At 39.0% G+C, this 20,593-nt stretch overlaps 1 protein-coding gene across 1 annotated transcript in view; it reads left to right on the forward strand.

Annotated features, from left to right (window-relative positions):
• Positions 1-18,584, forward strand: part of LAMA3 (laminin subunit alpha 3) — a 124,112-nt gene extending 105,528 nt beyond the window's left edge. Inside the window, exons 58-78 of the mRNA XM_075706040.1 lie at positions 1,493-1,635; positions 2,939-3,115; positions 4,299-4,450; positions 4,549-4,711; positions 5,182-5,315; positions 5,823-5,973; positions 6,829-6,948; positions 7,846-7,970; positions 8,324-8,444; positions 9,636-9,776; positions 10,554-10,684; positions 11,550-11,681; positions 13,331-13,475; positions 13,772-13,938; positions 14,314-14,503; positions 14,806-14,946; positions 15,752-15,911; positions 16,052-16,179; positions 17,721-17,814; positions 18,137-18,256; positions 18,439-18,584. Of these exons, the coding sequence (XP_075562155.1) occupies positions 1,493-1,635; positions 2,939-3,115; positions 4,299-4,450; positions 4,549-4,711; positions 5,182-5,315; positions 5,823-5,973; positions 6,829-6,948; positions 7,846-7,970; positions 8,324-8,444; positions 9,636-9,776; positions 10,554-10,684; positions 11,550-11,681; positions 13,331-13,475; positions 13,772-13,938; positions 14,314-14,503; positions 14,806-14,946; positions 15,752-15,911; positions 16,052-16,179; positions 17,721-17,814; positions 18,137-18,256; positions 18,439-18,584 (2,981 nt within the window). The remainder of the gene's footprint in view (positions 1-1,492; positions 1,636-2,938; positions 3,116-4,298; positions 4,451-4,548; positions 4,712-5,181; positions 5,316-5,822; positions 5,974-6,828; positions 6,949-7,845; positions 7,971-8,323; positions 8,445-9,635; positions 9,777-10,553; positions 10,685-11,549; positions 11,682-13,330; positions 13,476-13,771; positions 13,939-14,313; positions 14,504-14,805; positions 14,947-15,751; positions 15,912-16,051; positions 16,180-17,720; positions 17,815-18,136; positions 18,257-18,438) is intronic.
• Positions 18,585-20,593: the final 2,009 nt, after the last annotated feature.

The raw sequence follows: 20,593 nt of genomic DNA on the forward strand, positions 1-20,593 counted from the left end.
CAGCAAGTTTGCTGATGACAGAAATCCAGGAGTGGCTCATACAGCAGAGCGTCATACTGCCATCCAGAGGGACCTCAACAGGCTGCAAAAGTGGGCTGACAGGAACCTCATGAAGTTCAGCAAAAAGAAGTCCTGCACCTGAGGAGAAACAACACCATGCACCTGTATATGCTGGGGGGCAGCCAAGTCAGAAAGCAGCTTTGCAGAAAAGGACCTGGGAGTCCTGGTGGGCACCAAGTTGAACAAATGCCCTTGCAGCAAAGGCTGGAACACAGGAGGTTCCTTCTGAACATCAGGAAGCACTTTTTTACTGTGAGGGTGACTGAGCACTGGCACAGGTTGCCCAGAGAGGTTGTGGAGTCTCTGTCCTTGGAGGTACTCAAAAGCCGTCTAGATACAATTCTGGGCAACTGGCACTAGATGGCTGTGCTTGAGCACAGGGGTTGGACAAGATGACCTCTAGAGGTACCTTCCAACCTCAGCCACTCTCTGATTCTGTGATTTTCTACTACACTGACTAAAGAAGGGACCTAGACAATTAGCTTAGGCTAGATGTCTGTTAGCTGAAATTAAGTGAAATGGATTGCACAGAGACAGTGTTGAATACAAAATAAGGGACCATCCCAATCCCAAACAGCATCTTTTTTCATCTTTTCAGCAACTTCGTCTGATAAAGTCAAGTGAGAGAAAACATTTTAAATAAGATAAATACAAGAGCTAGCCCTGCATGTTATTGCAGAGTCATAAGTCATCCCTGCAGTCACAAGACCGGCTTAGAAGTCATATTTAGAAAAATAATATGTCTAGATTTCTTTTTATTTGGCTTCTGCATCATAGGGTTGCAGTCTGCTAATACTTTCAGGCTTTTTTTTTTCTTTTGCAATCACAAGAAATGAAAAATTGTTTCCTGTTTTAATGAAAGTTGAAATTCTCCTAGTATCTCCTTTTCTCCTGAAATAAACCTGCCCAGATACTGTAAGGCTCACTACTGAATTGTGATGACAAGCAACCCTGACACAAGAATGTAAGACATGCCCTACTCGGTCAGGCCAGCAATCTGCCTATCCCAGTATTCACTCTCCAACAGTGGCAGCAGGAGATGCTACTCAGGGAATGCACATAAGCCTGACCCCTGTCTGCTGTGCATTATCCTCATCCTCCCCTACCATCCCCAGTCACTGGATAATAATGTTAGAGAGCACATCTCTGTCTGTTCCATTTAATATTTTTTCTGGACCTGAATTTATCTATTACATTTTTGGAAGTGCTGATTCTGTCTGGTTCCACAAATACCTTTGGCCACAAACTCCATGAGTACAATAATGTCTGTATAAACTGCTGGTTTCAGTGAGGACTATTACAGGACTAATAAAAACAGTTCCGTCATCACCCTGCTCACTGCTTTTCTGATAATCGTGTAGTGATACCATATTTTTGCATCTGTTTTCCTCCTCCATTCCATCATCAATAACTTTTTTTTCTTTCATTGCAGTAAAAAATTTGACAAGCAAACTTCCAGATCTGTTCAGCAAGATCGAGCATATCAACCAACAGCTGATGCCAATAAGCAACATCTCTGAGAATGTGAATCGCATAAGAGAGTTGATTCAGCAGGCAAGAGATGCTGCAAATAAGGTCTGTCCTGAACATTGCAATCATGCTTGACCTCAGTGGTTTGGACATAACAGCCATAATTTTGTTCCTCCTTCTCTTTCTAAATCATTTTGTTAAAATGTCTGTGAAAGACCAGACATAAATTTAATTCAACAGCACCACCCAGCACTTGAAGTAACTATGATGATGGGAAGCATAATAATTTGTACATAAAAATGATGCAGTAGCATCCTGTTCCATCCTCCCACAGGGGTTTTTTTCCCAGGGCATCTCTGCAATACTTATTTGTACAATAGCCTCTTGCCTTCCAAGCTATGTTGTGGTGGCTTTGGCAGCAGGGGTAGAGTCAGCTCTGAAGCTTAGAGGCAGGGCTCTCCACCCACACATGACCAATTGAACACTGCCACTGTCAAAGAAGTTGCGTAGCCCTGTGCTCTCATGTCTCCAACTGCCCCAAGATGTTTAGGAGTCGGCTACTAGCATCTTCTTATTAGGCTGCCCTTTCTCCATTTAAGCAACTGTTGTCATTGCTCAAGGGATAGCGTGGTCTCAGGTCCCTGAGAGGCATCCCTGAAGTCATCACAAATAATCTGCAGTTACAATGAATAAGAGGAATCTCTGACCGTGGTGTAAATAGCTGTAATAGGACAAGTCTTTATTAATCATAGAATCATAGAATGCTTTGGGTTGGAAGGGACCTTTAGAGGTCATCCAGCCCAGCCCCCCTGCAGTGGGCAGGGACAGCTTTAACCAGATCAGGTTGCTCAGAGCCCCAGCCAACCTGACCTTGAATATTGCCAGGGATGGGGCCTCTACCACCTCTCTGGGCAACCTGTTCCAGTGCTTCACCACCCTCATTGTAAAAAATTTCTTACAATAATCTTACAATAATTCTTATAATATCAGAGGTGCATTATAATTTCCAACAGACAGTCAAGTCCAGCTAAGCAAAGCATCAGGATATGTATGCAGACATCTAAATAATTCATAGGCTTGCTTTTCAGAGCTGCAGGGCACATCCTTCCCTGTCCATGTATTGAAGGTAACAATTACTTGACAGAGGCGTGGTAAGGGTTGATTAATTGATGTCTGGAGTAAAAAAGTGCTGTGTTAAGTGGTAAGTATTGATAATAGAGAATACTGTATTATCCGGTCTGTTTCCTAATTATATTGTTTGGGAGGATCAGAGACCAAATCTGTAGTAATTGATGGCTGTAGCATGACTAGGATATGTAATAGATTACTTTGCAAACACAACAGTGAAATAAGTAGGAGTAGTAGCAACAGATAATTATAACATGCTGAATTTTGTTTTTCTTAACAGGTTGCTATTCCTATGAGGTTCAATGGCAGCTCTGGTGTAGAGGTTCGACCTCCAAGCAACCTTGGAGATCTGAAAGGCTATACTTCACTTTCTTTCTTTCTCCAAAGACCTCAGACAAGATCAGACACCCCACAGAAGACATCAAATAAGTTTGTACTGTACCTGGGTAATAAAGATGTAGGTATATTTTGAGATTTAATCTCATTTTTAGAACAGACAACACGCTTCGAGAAATGGATGGGAGATGATTTATTTTGACTGAAGTTTATAGCTACTGTTGGCCCATTTCTTTATAATTGCCATTATGTGGTGGCAGAAGTGTTTTGTGAAGAATAGTTCATTCCTCTACCAGCGAAGTAACTTGGTGGGTGACTGACTGCTTTGCCCTTTGATGCTTTGCTGGTTTGCTCCCTTGGAAGTTACTTCTCAGTCGTGTATACCATCATACAGTCTTGTCAGAAGTGACAGGTTCTGCAGCAGTCAGCACAAACTCAGCCCATCTCCTGCCTCAGAGCTTTGACTCTTATCACAGTCTAAGTCACTGTGAACTTCTCTGTTGGTTAAAAAAAAAGTGATCATTTCAGTTTTAAAATTCAGTCCCTCAGCTCTTCATTTCTTTCTCTTATGAATATGCAGAGTAGTACAGACCTGCTTGTGCTCAAGCGCTATCAAACTTTTCAAAAATTTCCTGCATGCAATTCCTAACTATGTATTTTTAAGTCTTGTTATCTGACAGCAGCTGTATCTGTAGTGAGTCTTGTGCGTACACAGAAAGCTGTTTAAAGGTAGTTGTTCTACACTGGATTTCATCTTTTTGTCCCCTGAATATCTGGCCAGGGTATCTGTTGACAGCATTTTATTTGTTACTTGTGAAATATGGTATGTTGGAGAAATAAAATGTGAATTGTTTGGGAAAACGACTGCTTCCAGTCACCTCAGTAGGAACCGTTGTCCTTGACTGAGTGTTATTCCAAACATCTTTTTAATTTCACAGACGTTGAGTCTAATTTTTAGTAAAGGTGTCATGTTTTTGTGGCTTTAACTGTGAGATGTTACAAACATGAAAATTATTGTAGCTACTATCGTTATAAAAATAAAAAGCCACACATGAGTCTTCAATTAATTTATAACTATATTCACTGATTCAGTGCAACATATTATTCATTGAATCAGTGTAACATGTAAGATTACAATTTTTTCTTCCCAGAACTGATAAACTTAATAACAATTCTAATCATTAGGTGGGTGGATTTCTTACAACTCATGCACAGTACGATGATGTCTCTGAGGAAGCACTGCTGTATTTTACCTTCATTAACATTAATCATTTATTAATGATTATTTGCTTTGCTATTCTTAGGCTTCCAAGGACTATATTGGTATGGCTGTGAAAGATGGTCACCTCACTTGTGTCTATAACCTGGGAGACGGCGATGTAGAAATAAATGCGCAGCCATTGGTGACTCAAAGTGAAACTGAGGAAGCCATTATGGATCAAGTTAAGTTTGAAAGGTATGAGATCCACAGTGCACAACAGCCTTTTCCAAAACCTGCTAAGAACATCTTTTATTAGTGTGATGTGATATTTTGCCTGTCTGTTTTGGTTTTAGGATTTACCAGTTTGCAAAGCTGAATTACATCAAAGCAGCAACATCACTTCCTCGAGCACATGGAAGCTCTTTGAATGCACACAGCGAAGGCAGTGACACTCTCTTAAATCTTGATCCCAGCACTGTTGTCTTTTATGTTGGAGGATACCCACCAGATTTTAGGGTACAAAGAGTTGCTTAGTCTTTTAAAGAGATTTCTGTGTTAATCATTCTGTTGTTCTTACAAGTAAAGGTTGGAACTAGCAGTGTTTCAAAGGCTATGTAAAAGTTTATCCATGTCAGTAGGAATAGACAGGGTGCAAGGAGATGCGGCTTCCTACAGAAGCTGCCTGGCTTATAGTATGCTAGGACTCAAAGGAGGGAGCATGATGGTATTTCATCTGCTGAGGACAGCATGAAACCTGTCCAGCCCTGCTAAGTACTATTCCCAATCCATCCATATGGCTCTGCTTTAAGTTATGCTGCGGTACTCCTGGGGTGGTATCAGATGGTTTGGATATTATGCACAAAGATATAACAATTTTATGATATTCTGTGTCATTAATATTTGCAGTAAGTCTTAGCAGTTACATGTCAATGTAAAATTTTGTCAGCTGATGTTGATGGAATGCTTTTCATGACATTATTTTGCAGCCTCCACGTAACCTAGACTATCCTCATTATGAAGGCTGCATTGAATTAGACAACCTAAATGAGCATATTATCAGCCTTTACAACTTCAAGAGGACGTTTAATCTCAATACCACTGAAGTGCAACCCTGCAGAAGGTATGATATAAACACAGAAGTGTTAAACACTTCTGTGATTTTATCATGATGAATTTCTTGTCTTTTCATATCCAGAAGAATAACCATTGTGGCTACACTGGTGATTTTTTTCTAACCCTTGGTCATTACTACATTTCTTAGAGAAAATCCTCAGTGTTGGCATGATTCACGTCTATGGCAATCTCAGTCCACTGGCCAACAATTTAAATGTTACGATACCCAGACACAATTCATGGACTAATGTATTCAGTTCCTTTATAAAGTAAATATTACATTTAGTGCAAAAATGTCAGCCTCTAGTGATTTCCTCTCAAGACCATATGTGAATCCAATAGAAGCCAGTGGAAGGTTTTCTCTTCAGTTGGATTAGATCAGAATTTGGCCCTATTAGCAGCCCTGTACCAAACGCTCTAACTTAAGCTTTTTTAAAAATATAATGACAGTAAGTCCATGTGGTAATAGTTTTTGCTCTCATATATTCACATCTGTGACATTGAATTATTACAGGTATAAAGAAGAGACTGACCAAAGCTATTTTGAAGGCACTGGTTATGCCAGTGTCACACTGAAAGAATCAAATAACCACAGCCAAGTACGCTATGAGCAGACAATTGAGACTACTGCAGATGAAGGCATTGTGTTTTTTGCAGCAAATGGGGTAAATCATGGAATGCTTCTGTCTGTTTTGTGGTCCAAAAACATTTTTAAAAACTTTGCTTACTCAAGAACATGTTAGATGTAGTAATAACTGTAAGGAAATTTCTTAAAAGTGTCAATTTTGTCCATGTGGTAGATTAGTAGATTCTGCTGTATGTTTAATGTCATGTGGTTTAGTTTTAGGTAGTCGTGCGAGGAGCAGGGAGCTGGACTCAATTATCCTTCCAACTCGAGATATTCTATGATTCTGTAATGGCTACTGAATACTCACTTTGTCAAGGCTGAGGAAAAAATCATTCCAAGTAGCTCCTCCATTAAGCTATGCAGAGAATTCAGAACTGGGGGCAGGCAGGGAGGATATAATTTGAATCAAACCAATTTTGAAATACTGAAATCCTCCAAAAGTGGAAGTGCATTCTTCCCAAATCTAGATATGGGTGATAACAGAGTAAGGAAGAATTTAAAAGTGATGTGGTGACTTATACCTGTAAAGGTGCTCAAAACACCAGTGATACTACTTATCTAATAATATTGTAGGTATGTTTGCAATCACTGTGACATGCTCTGGATAATTTCTCAATGCTGTAAAACATCAGTAGACATCTTGAAATGACAAAAAGTCCCCTAGAGATTTGGAGAATACATCTGGAGCTGATACCAGATCTGTTTATAACAGTTTAAAGTAATTATGGTTGTTATTATTGTAAGTTTTACTCTGCTTTGTGTTATCTTTTCCCCCAAAAGCTTTATTGAAACAACTAGATAGCTTCATTAAAATTATTCACATGACAGTGAAATATATATGAAATGTTGGCAGTTTAATTGTGCTGATGTTTTTTTTTTTTTTTTACTGCAGGACCAGTTCATCAGTGTGCTCATTAAAGATGGACATACAGTTTTTAGATATAAAGTTGGCTCTGAGCCTCCAAAAGAGATAGAAACCAGTGGAACTGTAAATGACGGAACATATAAACAAGTATGTCATTTTAAACAATCAAGTGATCATTATTTGTAAAAACACACATTAGCTGAAACTAAACATCTTGTTGTAAAGTTTAGTTGTGAAGTTTTCATTTTGTGTTGAGGGGATCAAGCTGTTGGGGATTAGTTTGGACATGTGAAAATTAATCTTTCTACTGTTGTGCTTTCCTGTAAACAAGTTCAGTTTTAACAGAAAAACCACGAAAGAAAAAAACTCTTTGACGGACCTTTGCTTTATTTAGAGAGAGCTGTGTACATTGCAATTATTGACATTATTTTAATACTTTGATTAGTGGTTTTACCACCTAAGGGTTTATTTCTTCAGGCCAGGCTGATCTTTACAGACATTACTTTCTGTAGTCTTTTTGTTGTTGCTTGTCTACTTAGCTTCACTCCGGTTGTTTTGTAGCACTACTAGAGTGAAATCGTAAAGATATTGTTAAAACCTTTGCTTACAATGTTGATTCATTCTCCCTTTTCCCCTTACTACATCTCCAGCTGAATAGTGTAGGTCACAGGGTCTGCTGGAGGGAGCAGCTGACTGACCTGGCCTTTGTATCAGGCAGCAGCTCCTGAATCTTCAACTGCAAATAGAAGGCAATATCTGAATGTTAGGTGCAGTGTATTTTTAGGGTAATCTTCCCGAGGAAAATAAAATCTCACCTTGTGTTTGGATAGTAGAGCATTTTCCTTAGGCATTCACTTTGGCTAAATGCCCAAATTTCGCAAAGTACCTTTGAATTACTGCAATTATTCTGTATTTAAGGCACCAGTAAACCAGAGGAGGGGAAAAAACCTCACATTGCATCCTGCTCTGTGGGAGTACTTTTAATCTGCCAAATTATTTTTGTTTCTGGTAAATGAAGTCATTCTCATTATTCGCCTATTTCAGATTCATTTGGTGCTTGTCCGAAGTAAGAATACTGTTCATGTCAGTCCTGATATTAAAGCCAACATAGAAGTCTTCCCTTTCACTAAGTATTACCTAGGTGGAATTCCACCTTCTCTACGGGAACGGTGAGTAACTATAAAAAGACTGTGATACAAAGGCTTTGTATGGAAACTCCATCTAAACTCTTTCCTTAGGCAATTTCTTTCACACTCTGTATTGGGTATCTTATGTGATATGAAAATAACCAGTGTATAATACATGATCATAATCTGTGATCTTTGTCTAATGGTGGGATCTTTGTTGGACTGTATCCTGAAGATTGGGTTTGATCAGCATGAAGTATGTTCGTGCAAGACAGATTGCTCTTTGTTCTGTTTTTCTATTTCTTATATTGTCAGTATTTACAGGCTACTGTACTGGTGTGTGCTTTGAAATACCAGGCTACTGAACTCTTTTTCCTTCTGCTCCCTGAATCCAGCTTTAATATATCCACACCTCCATTCCGGGGCTGCATGAAGAATGTGAAAAACCCTAACACTGCGTCTGTTAGTTTTGACGAGACTGTTGGTGTCAGCAAGAAATGTTCAGATGACTGGAAGGTAACTAACAAAGTTCCTTAAAAACTTCTGCTAGAGTTCACAGAGTCTGGTTTGTCTATAAATCCTGGACTAGACCACTATGTTTTACTTAGGTCAAAAATTATATTTGGTTAACATGTGATGGTAATAAAAGAACCTGGGCTTGGTATGAAGATATGGAAGAAAGGAGACCCCACTCCTACTGTGATAGCTTGCTCCAGCACATAGTCCACCCTCTTAATTAATACTGTGTACAATTAAGAATGCATATTTACCATGTAAACTTCTTGGCTTTCAGTTGCTGTTATTGATTAGGCCAGAATACTTAGTTGCTTAATACTGCTCAGGATCTTTCTTCTTGCCAAGGTGCTTACACTTCCTAATTAAATGACCTCTCAACCTTTTTTCTTGAAAGAGCTAAGCAGACTCTACTTCCACCGAAGTCTCTCATTGTAAGGCTATTTCTCCACTCATCTGATTGTTGTATAATTATTTTCTGTACATCCTTCAGTTTTGCCACGTTCTTTTTAAAATGGGACAATGTGATGTTTCAGTGTTGGCTTAACCAGTGCTGCATAGAGAGATGAAAACTACCCTTCTGCTTCTACTTACTGCCACTTACATGGTGCATGATCCCATTTGCCCTTTTTACTACTGAAAGTTTGTGCTCATTTACTTTCGGTTTGTGGCATCTAAACTTTTCACAGAGCAATTTCTTTGCAGGCCATTTCCCTATGCAGAGGGTCTGACCTTCATTCTCTGTCTGTGTCTGTATAACTTCTCATGTATTAAAATGTGTTGTGTTCAAAAAGGCCCAGGTATATTCTGTCCTGTGACTCAGTTTCAAGTTATGTAGCTCATTTGCACAGCTCTGTACTTATGAACCATTCCTCCAGCTGCTCACTTTTCTGTCCCCAAATGTGAAAACTTTCAAAGCGATCACATCAATGCGAAGAGTAGCTAGAGACGAACAGCTCGTTATACTCAGCAAGCCTCATCTCCCTTTAGAGTTTCTCAGATCATAGTTAATGCTGGTGGAACCAATTCAGTCAGTCTGTTCTGTCCTGAAGTAATTGTACTTGCAGTTTGCCTTGTGCTTGGTTTTGACTGGAGTTGGTCACGATTATGTTGAGTAGGGCAGTTGTTGTCCCCTGTTGCCATTTCTTCTGATTAAAAGGAAAATCACTGAAAGCATTATTACCTCTCTTTCAGCTCATCAGATCTGCAGCTTTCTCCGAGAAGGGAACACTGAGCCTGAATGCGGAGCATTTCCCATTTCCCAAGGATTTCCAAGTTAGCTTTGGCTTTCAGACCATGGCATCAACTGGAACACTCCTAAGTTACAATCAATGGGTATGAAACATGTTCAGCTTAGAATATGTGATTGGTTTTATATCTAGTTCAGTCGTGTCTCTTTGTGACTGTGTCGGTTTGGCATGTTTGTGTCAGAAGTCTCATGTAGATTCCTGTTATTTTAAGGCAAGAAATGGCTATTATAATAACTTTTTGAGCATGGCATCTTGCATGTCATAGGCCAGAGAAACTCATCCTGGCATTTTCTTCACTCAAGCAACAAGTAGTTTGACAACTAACTGAGCTTTGAACTTGAGCCTTCTGCAGAGTAGCTTAGGTACCGTAACACCACCAGTCCCAGTAAGATAACTGTTGCCTAATACAGTTGGCTGGAAATTTTCTCAGGAAAAACTGGCATTCTGCTCACGCAGAACTGTTGCCATGATCAAATATGCAGATAAAAGTGGTTGATTTTGGCTATGCTCCCTCAGAAAGCAGGGAGGTTCAAGCAGAACCTTATTCTTGCTGGCTGGAGGAGTCAAGCAGTGAGTGCACGCCAGGCATTTGCGAAGTGGAGAAGTGAATCCTCTGCTTTTTGTAAAAATAATTTGAACAAGTATTTTAAATAACTATTTGGTGTGCAGAGTGCAGAGGTATTTTAAATCCGGAACTATGCTAATTGTGCAGAACTGGGCATAATATCTGGTGCTAGATGACTGAGAAATGCAGTTTTAGTGTAGGAAAATTTCTTTCCCACAAGAGACCACTGAGAACTGTATTAATGGCAATATCAATGAGAACTAAAGGCACTGATCATTTTGTGGGATTCTTTTATAGCCTAATATTCTTACCATCTTTCTGAGACCTGGCTTTGTAATAGCAAAGATGGGAGAGAAGGAAATAGAACTGGAAAAGAAATATGAAGATGGGTCAATGCATTATGTGACAGTAATAAAAACAGGTAACAGGTGAGTCCAGTTCTCTATCTGATTCTTTTATGTTGTGGTTGGAGAAAGAAGATTAAACTTTTTGTGTGACTTTTTTTTGGGTACACAGCTAAAAGTGGCCTCTGCTAGCAAAGGATACAGAAATAATGAAGCAAAAGGAGACTTTTGGTCTATGAATGTGCATGTCGGTACCTGTGATGTTTCAGCTGTACATCGCTATGCATGTCTTTTATAGATTGTGTGAGTTTTGACTGCTTGTCAAGCTGGAGCTTTGGAGCTCTTCCCCTTCCTAGAGCCTTTACATATGTCACTGTAACATTAGGTGGTTAAAGGCCCAGGGAAGAAGCTAGTATTGTATCTGTTTTTTCAATAATGATCTGTTATGTAGATATCAGAAGAGACAATTTACTGAAAAGCTCCTAAATCATACTGATTTCTGCAGAACACATAAAATGACATGTGTTAGTTAAAGTGGAAAGTTTTGAATGATTGGCCATAACTTCAGGTAATTATAACTTAATATTATCTGTACTAGCTGTTGCTAACATGTCAAGTGCACCATTTTGACACAAAGGATGAAATCCTGTCCCATAGTCGTCAATGAGAGTTTTTTCATTAATTTCAATTGGACCAGGATTTCACTATAGGACTGAAGTACTAGCTTCAACACTTGCTCGATACCTACTACCGAACAGCAGAGCAATTTCATAGCAGTCAATGAGCGCATACTGAAAAAATCCCAGAAGTAAGCTAATGAAGCTCTAGCATAATTACAATATAACAAGAAAACACATCTGTCAAATGGTTCTTTTTTTATACATATATTTCATTTAGTTCATAACTATTTCTTTAGATTTCATGCTTATTTTTATTCACTTTGTTTCAGAGTAAGCCTGCTGGTTGATGATAAGTCAGTATTAGCATCAGTTGACTCTCCAGAAGCAAGGGCATTAACCAAACCTATAGAATTTGGTGGAGATAATTTTGAAGGTTGCATCTCAAACGTCTTTATAGAAAGGTATTTGGCCTAGAAAGATTTTAGTTTAATGCATTGTGGCCTGTTTTCCTTCTTTAATCATGTTAAAATCACTTTTTGCTAAATTGTTCTTCTTCTACATGCGTGAAGCCTCCATGAATGCATAACTTTGCTGCCCCACAATATTCTTTTATTCAGGCAGATTATGCATGGTATCAAGTTGTAAGTAAATCTGCTGTTCAGATGTAATGGAATTTTAGTCTGAATCATACCTGTTTAGCAGTCTTTTAATCAAGGAATGAACTCAACATAGTGAATTGGAAGTATCTCAACAAGGCATCCAAAAAGATCTGCTAGATTGTATCATAGCTATGCAGGGAGCCAGGACATGAAATAAGCAAAGCTTACTGGCACAACCAAAACAGTTACACGAACAAATAAGAACATATGTATAAAAATCAAGTGCCTGATTTATGTTGTCTCTGTTTTTCACATGTGTTTTTCTGGTTATTAGAGACATCTTGCAGGCAGAATTTAGGAGAAAAATTAGGCAAAAACATGTTCTTTAAAGAAAAGTACTCCTTGAGTCACAAGTGATGTCCCAGTGGGCTTTGTTTTAGCTAAGTTTTGATGAATGTTTATACATGTGTAGAGTTTACAAAAAATAGTGTATTTTGATTTGATTATCATAGAATCACAGAATGGTTTGGGTTGGAAGGGACCTTTAAAGAACATCTAGTCCAACCCCCCTGCCACGGGCAGGGACATCTTTCACTAGATCAGGTTGCTCAATTATATCTTCATTTAAAGCACTGCAAGACAATGAGATAACTGGTATATTAGCCTCCCCGTCAGAAGCCAAATTTGGAAAATTGCTTTTAGAACAAAAATAGATGGAGAATTAATATTGTAGCTAGTCTGATCAAGCAAATGGAGAACTGGACCGGAACTGAAGAAGCTCAGGTTCTGCTCCCAACTCTGCCACTCTTCTCATAGAAGACCACAGGCAAGCAGCTTCTTTGCTTTTTCAAGTTGCAAAGTGCTTTGTAATTTACTGGTTAGAGATGCTGTGTACAACTTACAAAATGATAGTATTACTTAATATTATTCTTTATACACACAAGAAATTGGTTTTGACAGTCTTTCTGATAATTTGGCTATAATGCTAAAGCTACATATTAAGTTGTGATGGGCTTTGCCCCTTGACAAATCTCATTAGAACATCTTCTTTTAGGAGAGAGTGAATCATTGAGTTAGCAGGACCTGATGTTGCCATTTTTTCTTGATCTGCCACTGGTTATGCATAATTAACCAGAAAAGTTTTGTAGTCTGATCCAGAAATCTTATTCAATCAAGGCTGCTGTCATTTGTCCCCCTTTTTTTCAATGGCAATATTTGTTTGTTTTTTAAAAATAGATAGCTTTTAGCAAAAAGTACTTTGTTTAGAAGAGATGAGAACAGAACATCAGAGTTTTTTCCATAGCCAAAAAGAAATGGGCAGAACCAGGACAAATATGAATACTTTTTACAGCATTGAACCTACATTTTTCATCGAAAAATGAAAACTGGTACTTTAACATCAGGTCACTGGGAAACCTATTTTGTAGAGAACACAGTTTTACAGTATGTTGTTGGTTACGCTAAAGAAAAGGAATGCTGTGCCACAGCACTTACTGCTTTCTTCACTGTAGGGCAGGTCAGTTGCCTGAGGTTCAAAATCTCATTAAATATACTGCAAAGACTGGTGTATCCCTTGGAGCTTGCCGCAAATATGAGAACCTTGAACCACTGCTGCTGAAAGAATTTAAAAATCCCCTCAGGTTTAAGATGCTCAAGGTATGCTTATTTTTACTGTCATCTTTGCTCCATATTGATGCCAAGGCTTTCTCTGCACAGCCATGGTTGGTAGAACTGAGATTCAGATGTTTTTATTTTCCTTCCATCTCACATCTGAAGCAAGCTCTTTCTGTGTTGAAGTTCCATGCTCAACCTATACCTGTCCAGAATGACAATAGCTTCTCTGTCATTTAGAGAAGGCTGTTGACTGCCTCAGGTGGGACCTCTTAAATGTGTAGATTGAAATGTTTTCTTTCATGTTCATGCATAGTAAATGTTTCAATTCTGTCTTACAGGTACAGAATGAAAAATACCTTGATTATTTGAAAGCTGCTAATGTGCAAAACCAGCAAAACCTTACTTTATCAGCTCAGTTAAATGTCAGCAGTGAAGCATATCTCCTTGGAAACACACCCAACAGTTTCATATCCTACATGTTTTCTCCACCATCACCTACAGACAGGTAAAACAAATGTTCTCTGTTCTCCTCCTAATACTTGAACTGTCAAAGCTGCTTGACTCTTTGGGTGCAAAGAGCTAGGATTTTCTTCTTGCTTATGTCTTGCGGGATAACAGAAGAGTGGTTCTAAGGGTTCAGACATTTTTTTTCTTTGCTAACATTTACCCAAACTGAGTAGTTTGACTTGGATGTGGTGGACAATTACAGTGCGTATTGATGCCAAGTCCTAAGCCTGAATATGTGAGCTTTCATTCACATTCAGAAATGCAGCTATTCTGCATTTCACAAATGGAGTTTCACTGGTGTTTTTCTAGAGAACAGAAAGAATACAACTAAGAAAATTGACCTATATTTGAATATGCTTACTTTCCACTACAGGTTACATTTTTCTGTAGATGTACGGACTCGATCATCAAGAGGATTAATAGTTTTCATGGAGGAAAACTCTGAGGACTCTTATATGGCTCTCCACATTTCAAAAGGACGTTTTGTCTTTTCACTTGGCTCTGGAGGAAAACTAATCAAAATCAAAACCAGTATTAAATACAATGATGGGCAATGGCACACTGTAAGTAGTATAGCACAGGAACCGTGGTGAAACCACAACTAGCATTCAGCAGGCACAGCCTACTGAATTTTTAAGTTATTAGAAATTTGATTTTGGTCATCTGAAGTTAATTCCTATGCGTGAAAGTTCATGTGCTTGACAGGTCTCTGTTACGAGAGAGCTTATAGAGACTGATGGTCCCAGCATGTTATTTTAAGTTTAACTATTTCAACAATATGGTGTTTAAGTTAAAGAAAAAAAATCTCCAGTGGCTTTCATTGGCCTTGGGGTTTTTCATTCTATTACGTTTGCACCCTGCAAAGGTGGTCTTCAGCACAGATGGGAAGAATGTCCGCCTTGTTGTTGATGGTCTAAGGGCCCAGCACGGAAGATTAGCAACAAATTCTGCCATCAGCATTAAGCCACCAATCTATGTGGGAGGGCTGCCATCACTGAAAAGACAGGTAAATAATTGAAACATTCACCCACACACACTCCCCATGCTGCCCTAATTACATGCAAAAGTGTTAATATGCAGGATTTCCGTGTTGACAGGGTTTGGGGGATATTTCCAAACACCGTGTGAGCACCATCTGTGACTGGTATTTGCAGTTGTTCATTACAGATCTTTTTCCTCACCTGTTCACACAGCTCTCAGCTGGACCCATATTTTCAACGTGTGTTGCTGAGACACTGATGACAACCATGTACTGTTTTCATTTCTATTCTTTAAAAAATAGAAAAGACCAAAATCACATTTGTAATTCCAGGAATACCATCCTCCCACAGAATATTTACCTCAGTGGACTAAGTGATAATCTGTAGAGAAGCAAAAGAATCCTTCTCATTAAGGAATTACAAATGTAGAACTGGATTTTAATCTGAAATATGTGTGGTTCCTATTACTTTAAAAATAGGACAGTTAATGATGCAGGGCATTTTATAAAATCAGATTTAAATAAACAGCCTCTTAGGAAGGGAAGGGTGTACCTGAGATTTCACAACTCCCATTGCATTGTCTTTTTGACACGTCATTGTAGTATCTATTCTGCAAGCAGGAATTATTTTAACTCAAAATCAACTGTTACTTTCATGTAAGCTCTTTTTTTAAATTTTGAAATACCTTTTCACTGCATCAGAGATGGGTTTTAGGTGCCTTTAATGCCAGTTGGCTTTCTGTAATCTAACAGTACAAAAGAACTAATGGGTATTCTTACTAAAAAAATTGCCATCATGCTTTAGTATTCGTGTTTTGACATATGCTTTCAGGATATACCAATGAACAGTTTCAAGGGTTGCCTGAGGAATTTTAAGATGAATGGAGAAGTCATGAATGCACCTCAGCAAAAAAATGGTGTACTTCCATGTCTTGATGCTCCCATGGACACGGGGATTTATTTCTTTAATGAAGGAGGATATATCACCATTGGTAAGCTGCGTAGAGATTATGGTATATGGAGTTATATCTTAAGTGTGTTTGTGTAAGGATTTTTTTATTTATTTTTTACGTGGTTTTCCAGTTATCTCCTCCTATGATCATTCCTCTACCCACTGCTTAATTCTCCACAGGTAATTTGCTGATGGGCTTGGATTTTAGGATTGTATTTACCATTCGCCCAAGGACTTCAGCAGGTATACTCCTCCATGCTGGAAGCAAGCAAGACAACTACTTGACTATTTACATGGAAGGAGGAAAGGTTAAGTACAGTCTGTGTTTCCATTTCAGCTGCATTGCCCTCATTCCACAGGGGGAATTCTGACCTTGAACTCTGGACTTACGTGTTACAACATTTGCCTATGGGTGTAACGTTAAACAACTTCCTCAAGAGTTGTTTAAAACCATGGCATGGAAAATTGAGCATTTAACCTGTCTCTTCCTCAGAGTTGTTTAAAACCATCACACGGAAAATTGAGCTTCCATTGTGTGCATGCTAGCTTGCACATGCTTTCTTCACAGTGGTCAGCAGTAGGGCACAGTCTTAATTTTCTCAGGCTTCTGAGCCTTTGCAAAAACCCACTGGGGTTTTGGCCAGAGGCTACAGAACTCCATGGCTTATTCCCACCCCTAGGTCCGTCACCATGTGGCTGTACTGATGCAGCTCTGTAACTACGTCCATTATAGAACTTGAGCAGTCTTGCTTTTTGTTAGCATCTTCTCCTCTAGTGGATGGGTGTGTCATGGTGGTGATTGTTATCACTGTTGCTTTTTCATAACGGAACAGCTTCAGAACATGAATCTTGGACTACAAAACTATTGTGGTTGCTGCTGGAGAGACATCAAATAAAAAGATGTCAGTGCTCCACAGAACCTTCTGTCTCATGGCATGGTTTAAACCAGCATGAGTCTACCTAACTTCAGAAAGCCCAGCTTTCCTCTTCTCTTCCCAAATTAGGGAACTTGTTATTATTTATCTTTTTGTCGTCAGTTAGTTTCCCCCAGATCACTGATCTGGTTCAAGACACATCTGGTACATGGAAGCAGGGGCGTCAACAGCTGGGGACTCCTTAAGGGCAAGCTTGACCACTTTTTTCAGCAGTAACTTAGATTCATGCTGGCTGTCAGTGTGGGCAGGGTGCAACAGGAAGGAATAAAGGGCTAATGGGACACCATCAATCAGCCTGATAGGAAGTGGACTCAGCACATTCAGTTACCTGACCATTACCAAGTTTGTTGTAACTATCACACCAAAAAAAAGTTTGAAAGGAAGATGTTGAAAAAAATTAATGCACTTGCAAAGAATGAGAAGCAAGATGTGACAAAGCACAAGCAGGTGCTTGTTCAAAATGTCATTGTAAATGGCCAGGCTGCAAGCTTCGTGAATTACGAGTAGTCCAAAATTGTGTGAAAGGCCAGAGAAATATATTGCAGAGATTGTCTCAGGAGATGCCAAGCATGTAGATGACTGCTTTGGGAAAGGAAAGGAAGGCCTAGTAGGAAAGCCCTTGTCTCAGAGAGATTATGTCAAAAGAATTAACATAATTTTGTAAGGTTGAGAGCGAGAGACAAAGGCATGTATTTATGCTTGTAAAATTTGTCAAATATCCTCTCCTGGGATTCTATTAGGGAAATTTACTTTCCTCTTGGAGAGGATAATTTCTGAAATATGTATACAATGACTGTGACTCTTAAAACTAGGTGAAACCGAGCCATCACAAGTTCAGTAAATTACTTTAAGTACTGTATTTTTCTGTTGCTCTTTTCTTTGCCACAATAACTTAAAAGATAAGTTTTTCACAGGTCATTGCTGCTGGAAATAGTGGTGCTGGAGAATTCCAGATATCAGTCACACCTGAGCAACCTCTGTCTAATGGACGGTGGCATACTATTGCAGGTACATTGCATCATACCAGTTCTTCTGAAACTTTGAAAGGGTGGTGGGCACAGAGCATTGCAGTTCAGATTTTTATTAATCATTTCACTTCTGTTTATTCTGAGAATACTCTTTAAAACAATATCTGTGTCTTGTGTTAATTCAAGGCTTTATATAAGACAGGGGTTTTGGGCTGCATTTAGCTCCAGAGTACCTAGATGTGTCAATCTGAATTAAAATAAAATCTATTTTTCCTACGAGTTAAATTTCAAGACAGATGCCATATCTAGTTGATTCTTTAATAGGGTTGAGAAAGAGTACTCATTTACCTGCTTCTTTGCAGTCTCTCAGAAGGAGAACACAGTGCAGCTAGAGGTGGGCACACAGAGTAACTATGTCACTGGACTTCCACCCTCTCCTCCTAGACATGTTCACCAGCCACTCTACTTCGGCAAAATTCCAGGTAATATTATTGCTTCTTATTTTTTCATTTATCTACTGGCTTTTTTTGTTTCCAAAACAAAGGTCCCATTCATGCATGTAGCCCTATATCATTCCCCCTCTTTTGATAGCCTTGCAGTAGTTAATGTTCTTTAAAATCATACTCATTTTATTAACTTGATCTTTCTACCTTGTTTTTTGTAGCAAATTTGGACACACTGTGGCTTCCAGTTAAAGACCCATTTTTTGGTTGTCTTCGGAATATTAATATCAATGGCAAACATGTCTCGACCAGGAGAATTTCAGAGGTTCATGGTGCAGTGAGCTTGCACGGGTGCCCAGCGAAGTAACTTTGCCGTTACGGTACATGTACACACATCAAGTTGGGCCTGCTGAAGTACTGTGTGAATTCAGGCAACATGGGTGCCCCTTTTGCTGATCACTGTGTCACTGTCATCAGGCTGGTTATTCAGAACAGCTGGTGAGCAAATGCATCCTCTGGATGTGGACTGCACCAAAGCAAATTAAAAGCATTTGCTTTGATAAACTCCCTTTTAAATGTTATTGATTTCCAAGGTAATCCGTTGTGCCTTTTGAAATATATGCAGAAAATAAAATTGTATATACCCTACTGGGCCAAATTCTGCTCTCACCCACAACAGCATAGACTTGAATAACTCCAGTGTCTTAATTTTGGAAATTTGCCTTAATGCTGGTCATCTTGAGAGCAAATTTGATCCACTAATATAAAGAATTTTATAAAAATATAAATCTCTTTGGATTGATGTTTATACAGAAATGTACATTAATGTTAAAAGTAATAATAATAATAATATAAATGGAGTTTGAAGCACTTTAAGGAGTGAAACTCTGGGAGTTTGTTACAATGCTAGGAATTCTGGGGCCAAATAAATGCAGTATGTTCTTAAAATCATCCATTTTCTTGTTTGGTTATTTTAACCTGGTGTTTCTTTTTTGTGCTTTTTACAGGCTGCTAAATCCTGCTTGCTTTATGCAAATATTTCTGTAGCTTTAAGAAGCTGATTTGCCTGAATAAGCAGGACTCCATAATTTCTGCTTATTAGAATTTGGTTATATAAAAACCTCAGAAAGAGAGTAATTTTTCTTGTACTCTTCAGAGCCAGAAAGTCTCCTCCATAGGTTTTTTGGTTTTTTTTTTTTTCCTGATTAAATCAAGACAAGTTATATTAGGAACAGCAGTTGCACCTGCTACAGTTATGTAGCATGAACTGCAGGACTAAACCAGCAAAACTGTTTTCTTTGACATTCAAATCTTTCCTTTGTACCTGATCACAACCCACGGTGGAGGACAGGCGACCCAGCTTGCTTTAATCTTCTGAATACAGGGCTGGACTGAATAGACTTGGCATGGCTTCTTCTTCCACTATCATTCAGAAGCAGCATTTTGATAGTTACTTTTTTTTTTTTTTTTCAATTCCCTGATGCCAACCCTCTTTTGCAAAATTAAAACAATTTCTAAGGCTGGTCCTAGGCGGGAGTAGACAGGATGCAAACAAACCCTCTCCCACCTAATGCAATGTTTGTTTGCTCCCACCTTCCACTGCCTTCTTGCTCAAGATGCAGCAGCGTGTCCTCAGTGTGTTTGGAATGAGGTGCTAGCTGGATTAATAGAAGAAGATGCCAGACCAATAGCCCTTACGGCTTTGGTCATTAATCCCTTATCAAATTTTTGCAGCTTTGCAGGTTCTTTGCAGCTTTGCAGGGTGGCAAAAGTGTCAGAAAGCTGTTCACACCAAATCCTGCGTTGTTTTTTCTTTTATGGCAACTCTGCTACAGGCAAATCTATGTCCATGCAGAGTCTTCTTAGCTGTAGAACTAGTTTTGGAACGAATGGGATGCAGTGAAAGCATGCCAGGGTTGAGGCCTCTGAAGGAGCAGAGGATTGGCACGTAATGGCAGAGCCCTCTCTCTGGAGATGCTCTGCAGAAACAACTTCTCCTGTATGGCTGCCTGCCACATGGGACAGAAACACCCTTCAGCCTGGAGGTGGTGGGGTTTGGAAATCATCTTTTCAGATAGCAACAACTGAATCCTTTCTATGCATAAAGCTCCTTGCCTTTGCAGTAGATTGTCAAATATTCCAGTGACCAAAACTGTGGAAATACTCAGTTGATTTACCAGCCTTCGTTGGCACTGAAAACTTCCACAAGGAAAAAGGAAGAACAGTTAAACTTTATCAAGCAATTCTCAAGTAACATTTCATATTTCATGCCCACCAGACTGCTCTCTGAAGCAGATTTTCCCTAGTCACAAAAAAGCTTTTCCTTCTTTCCTTTCCCCCTTAGGAAGAGCAAACATGGCAATGATTTTTGCATCA

Source organism: Pelecanus crispus, chromosome 2 (genome assembly GCF_030463565.1).
Source record: "Pelecanus crispus isolate bPelCri1 chromosome 2, bPelCri1.pri, whole genome shotgun sequence".
In the NCBI taxonomy this organism is placed as follows: Eukaryota; Metazoa; Chordata; class Aves; order Pelecaniformes; family Pelecanidae; genus Pelecanus; species Pelecanus crispus.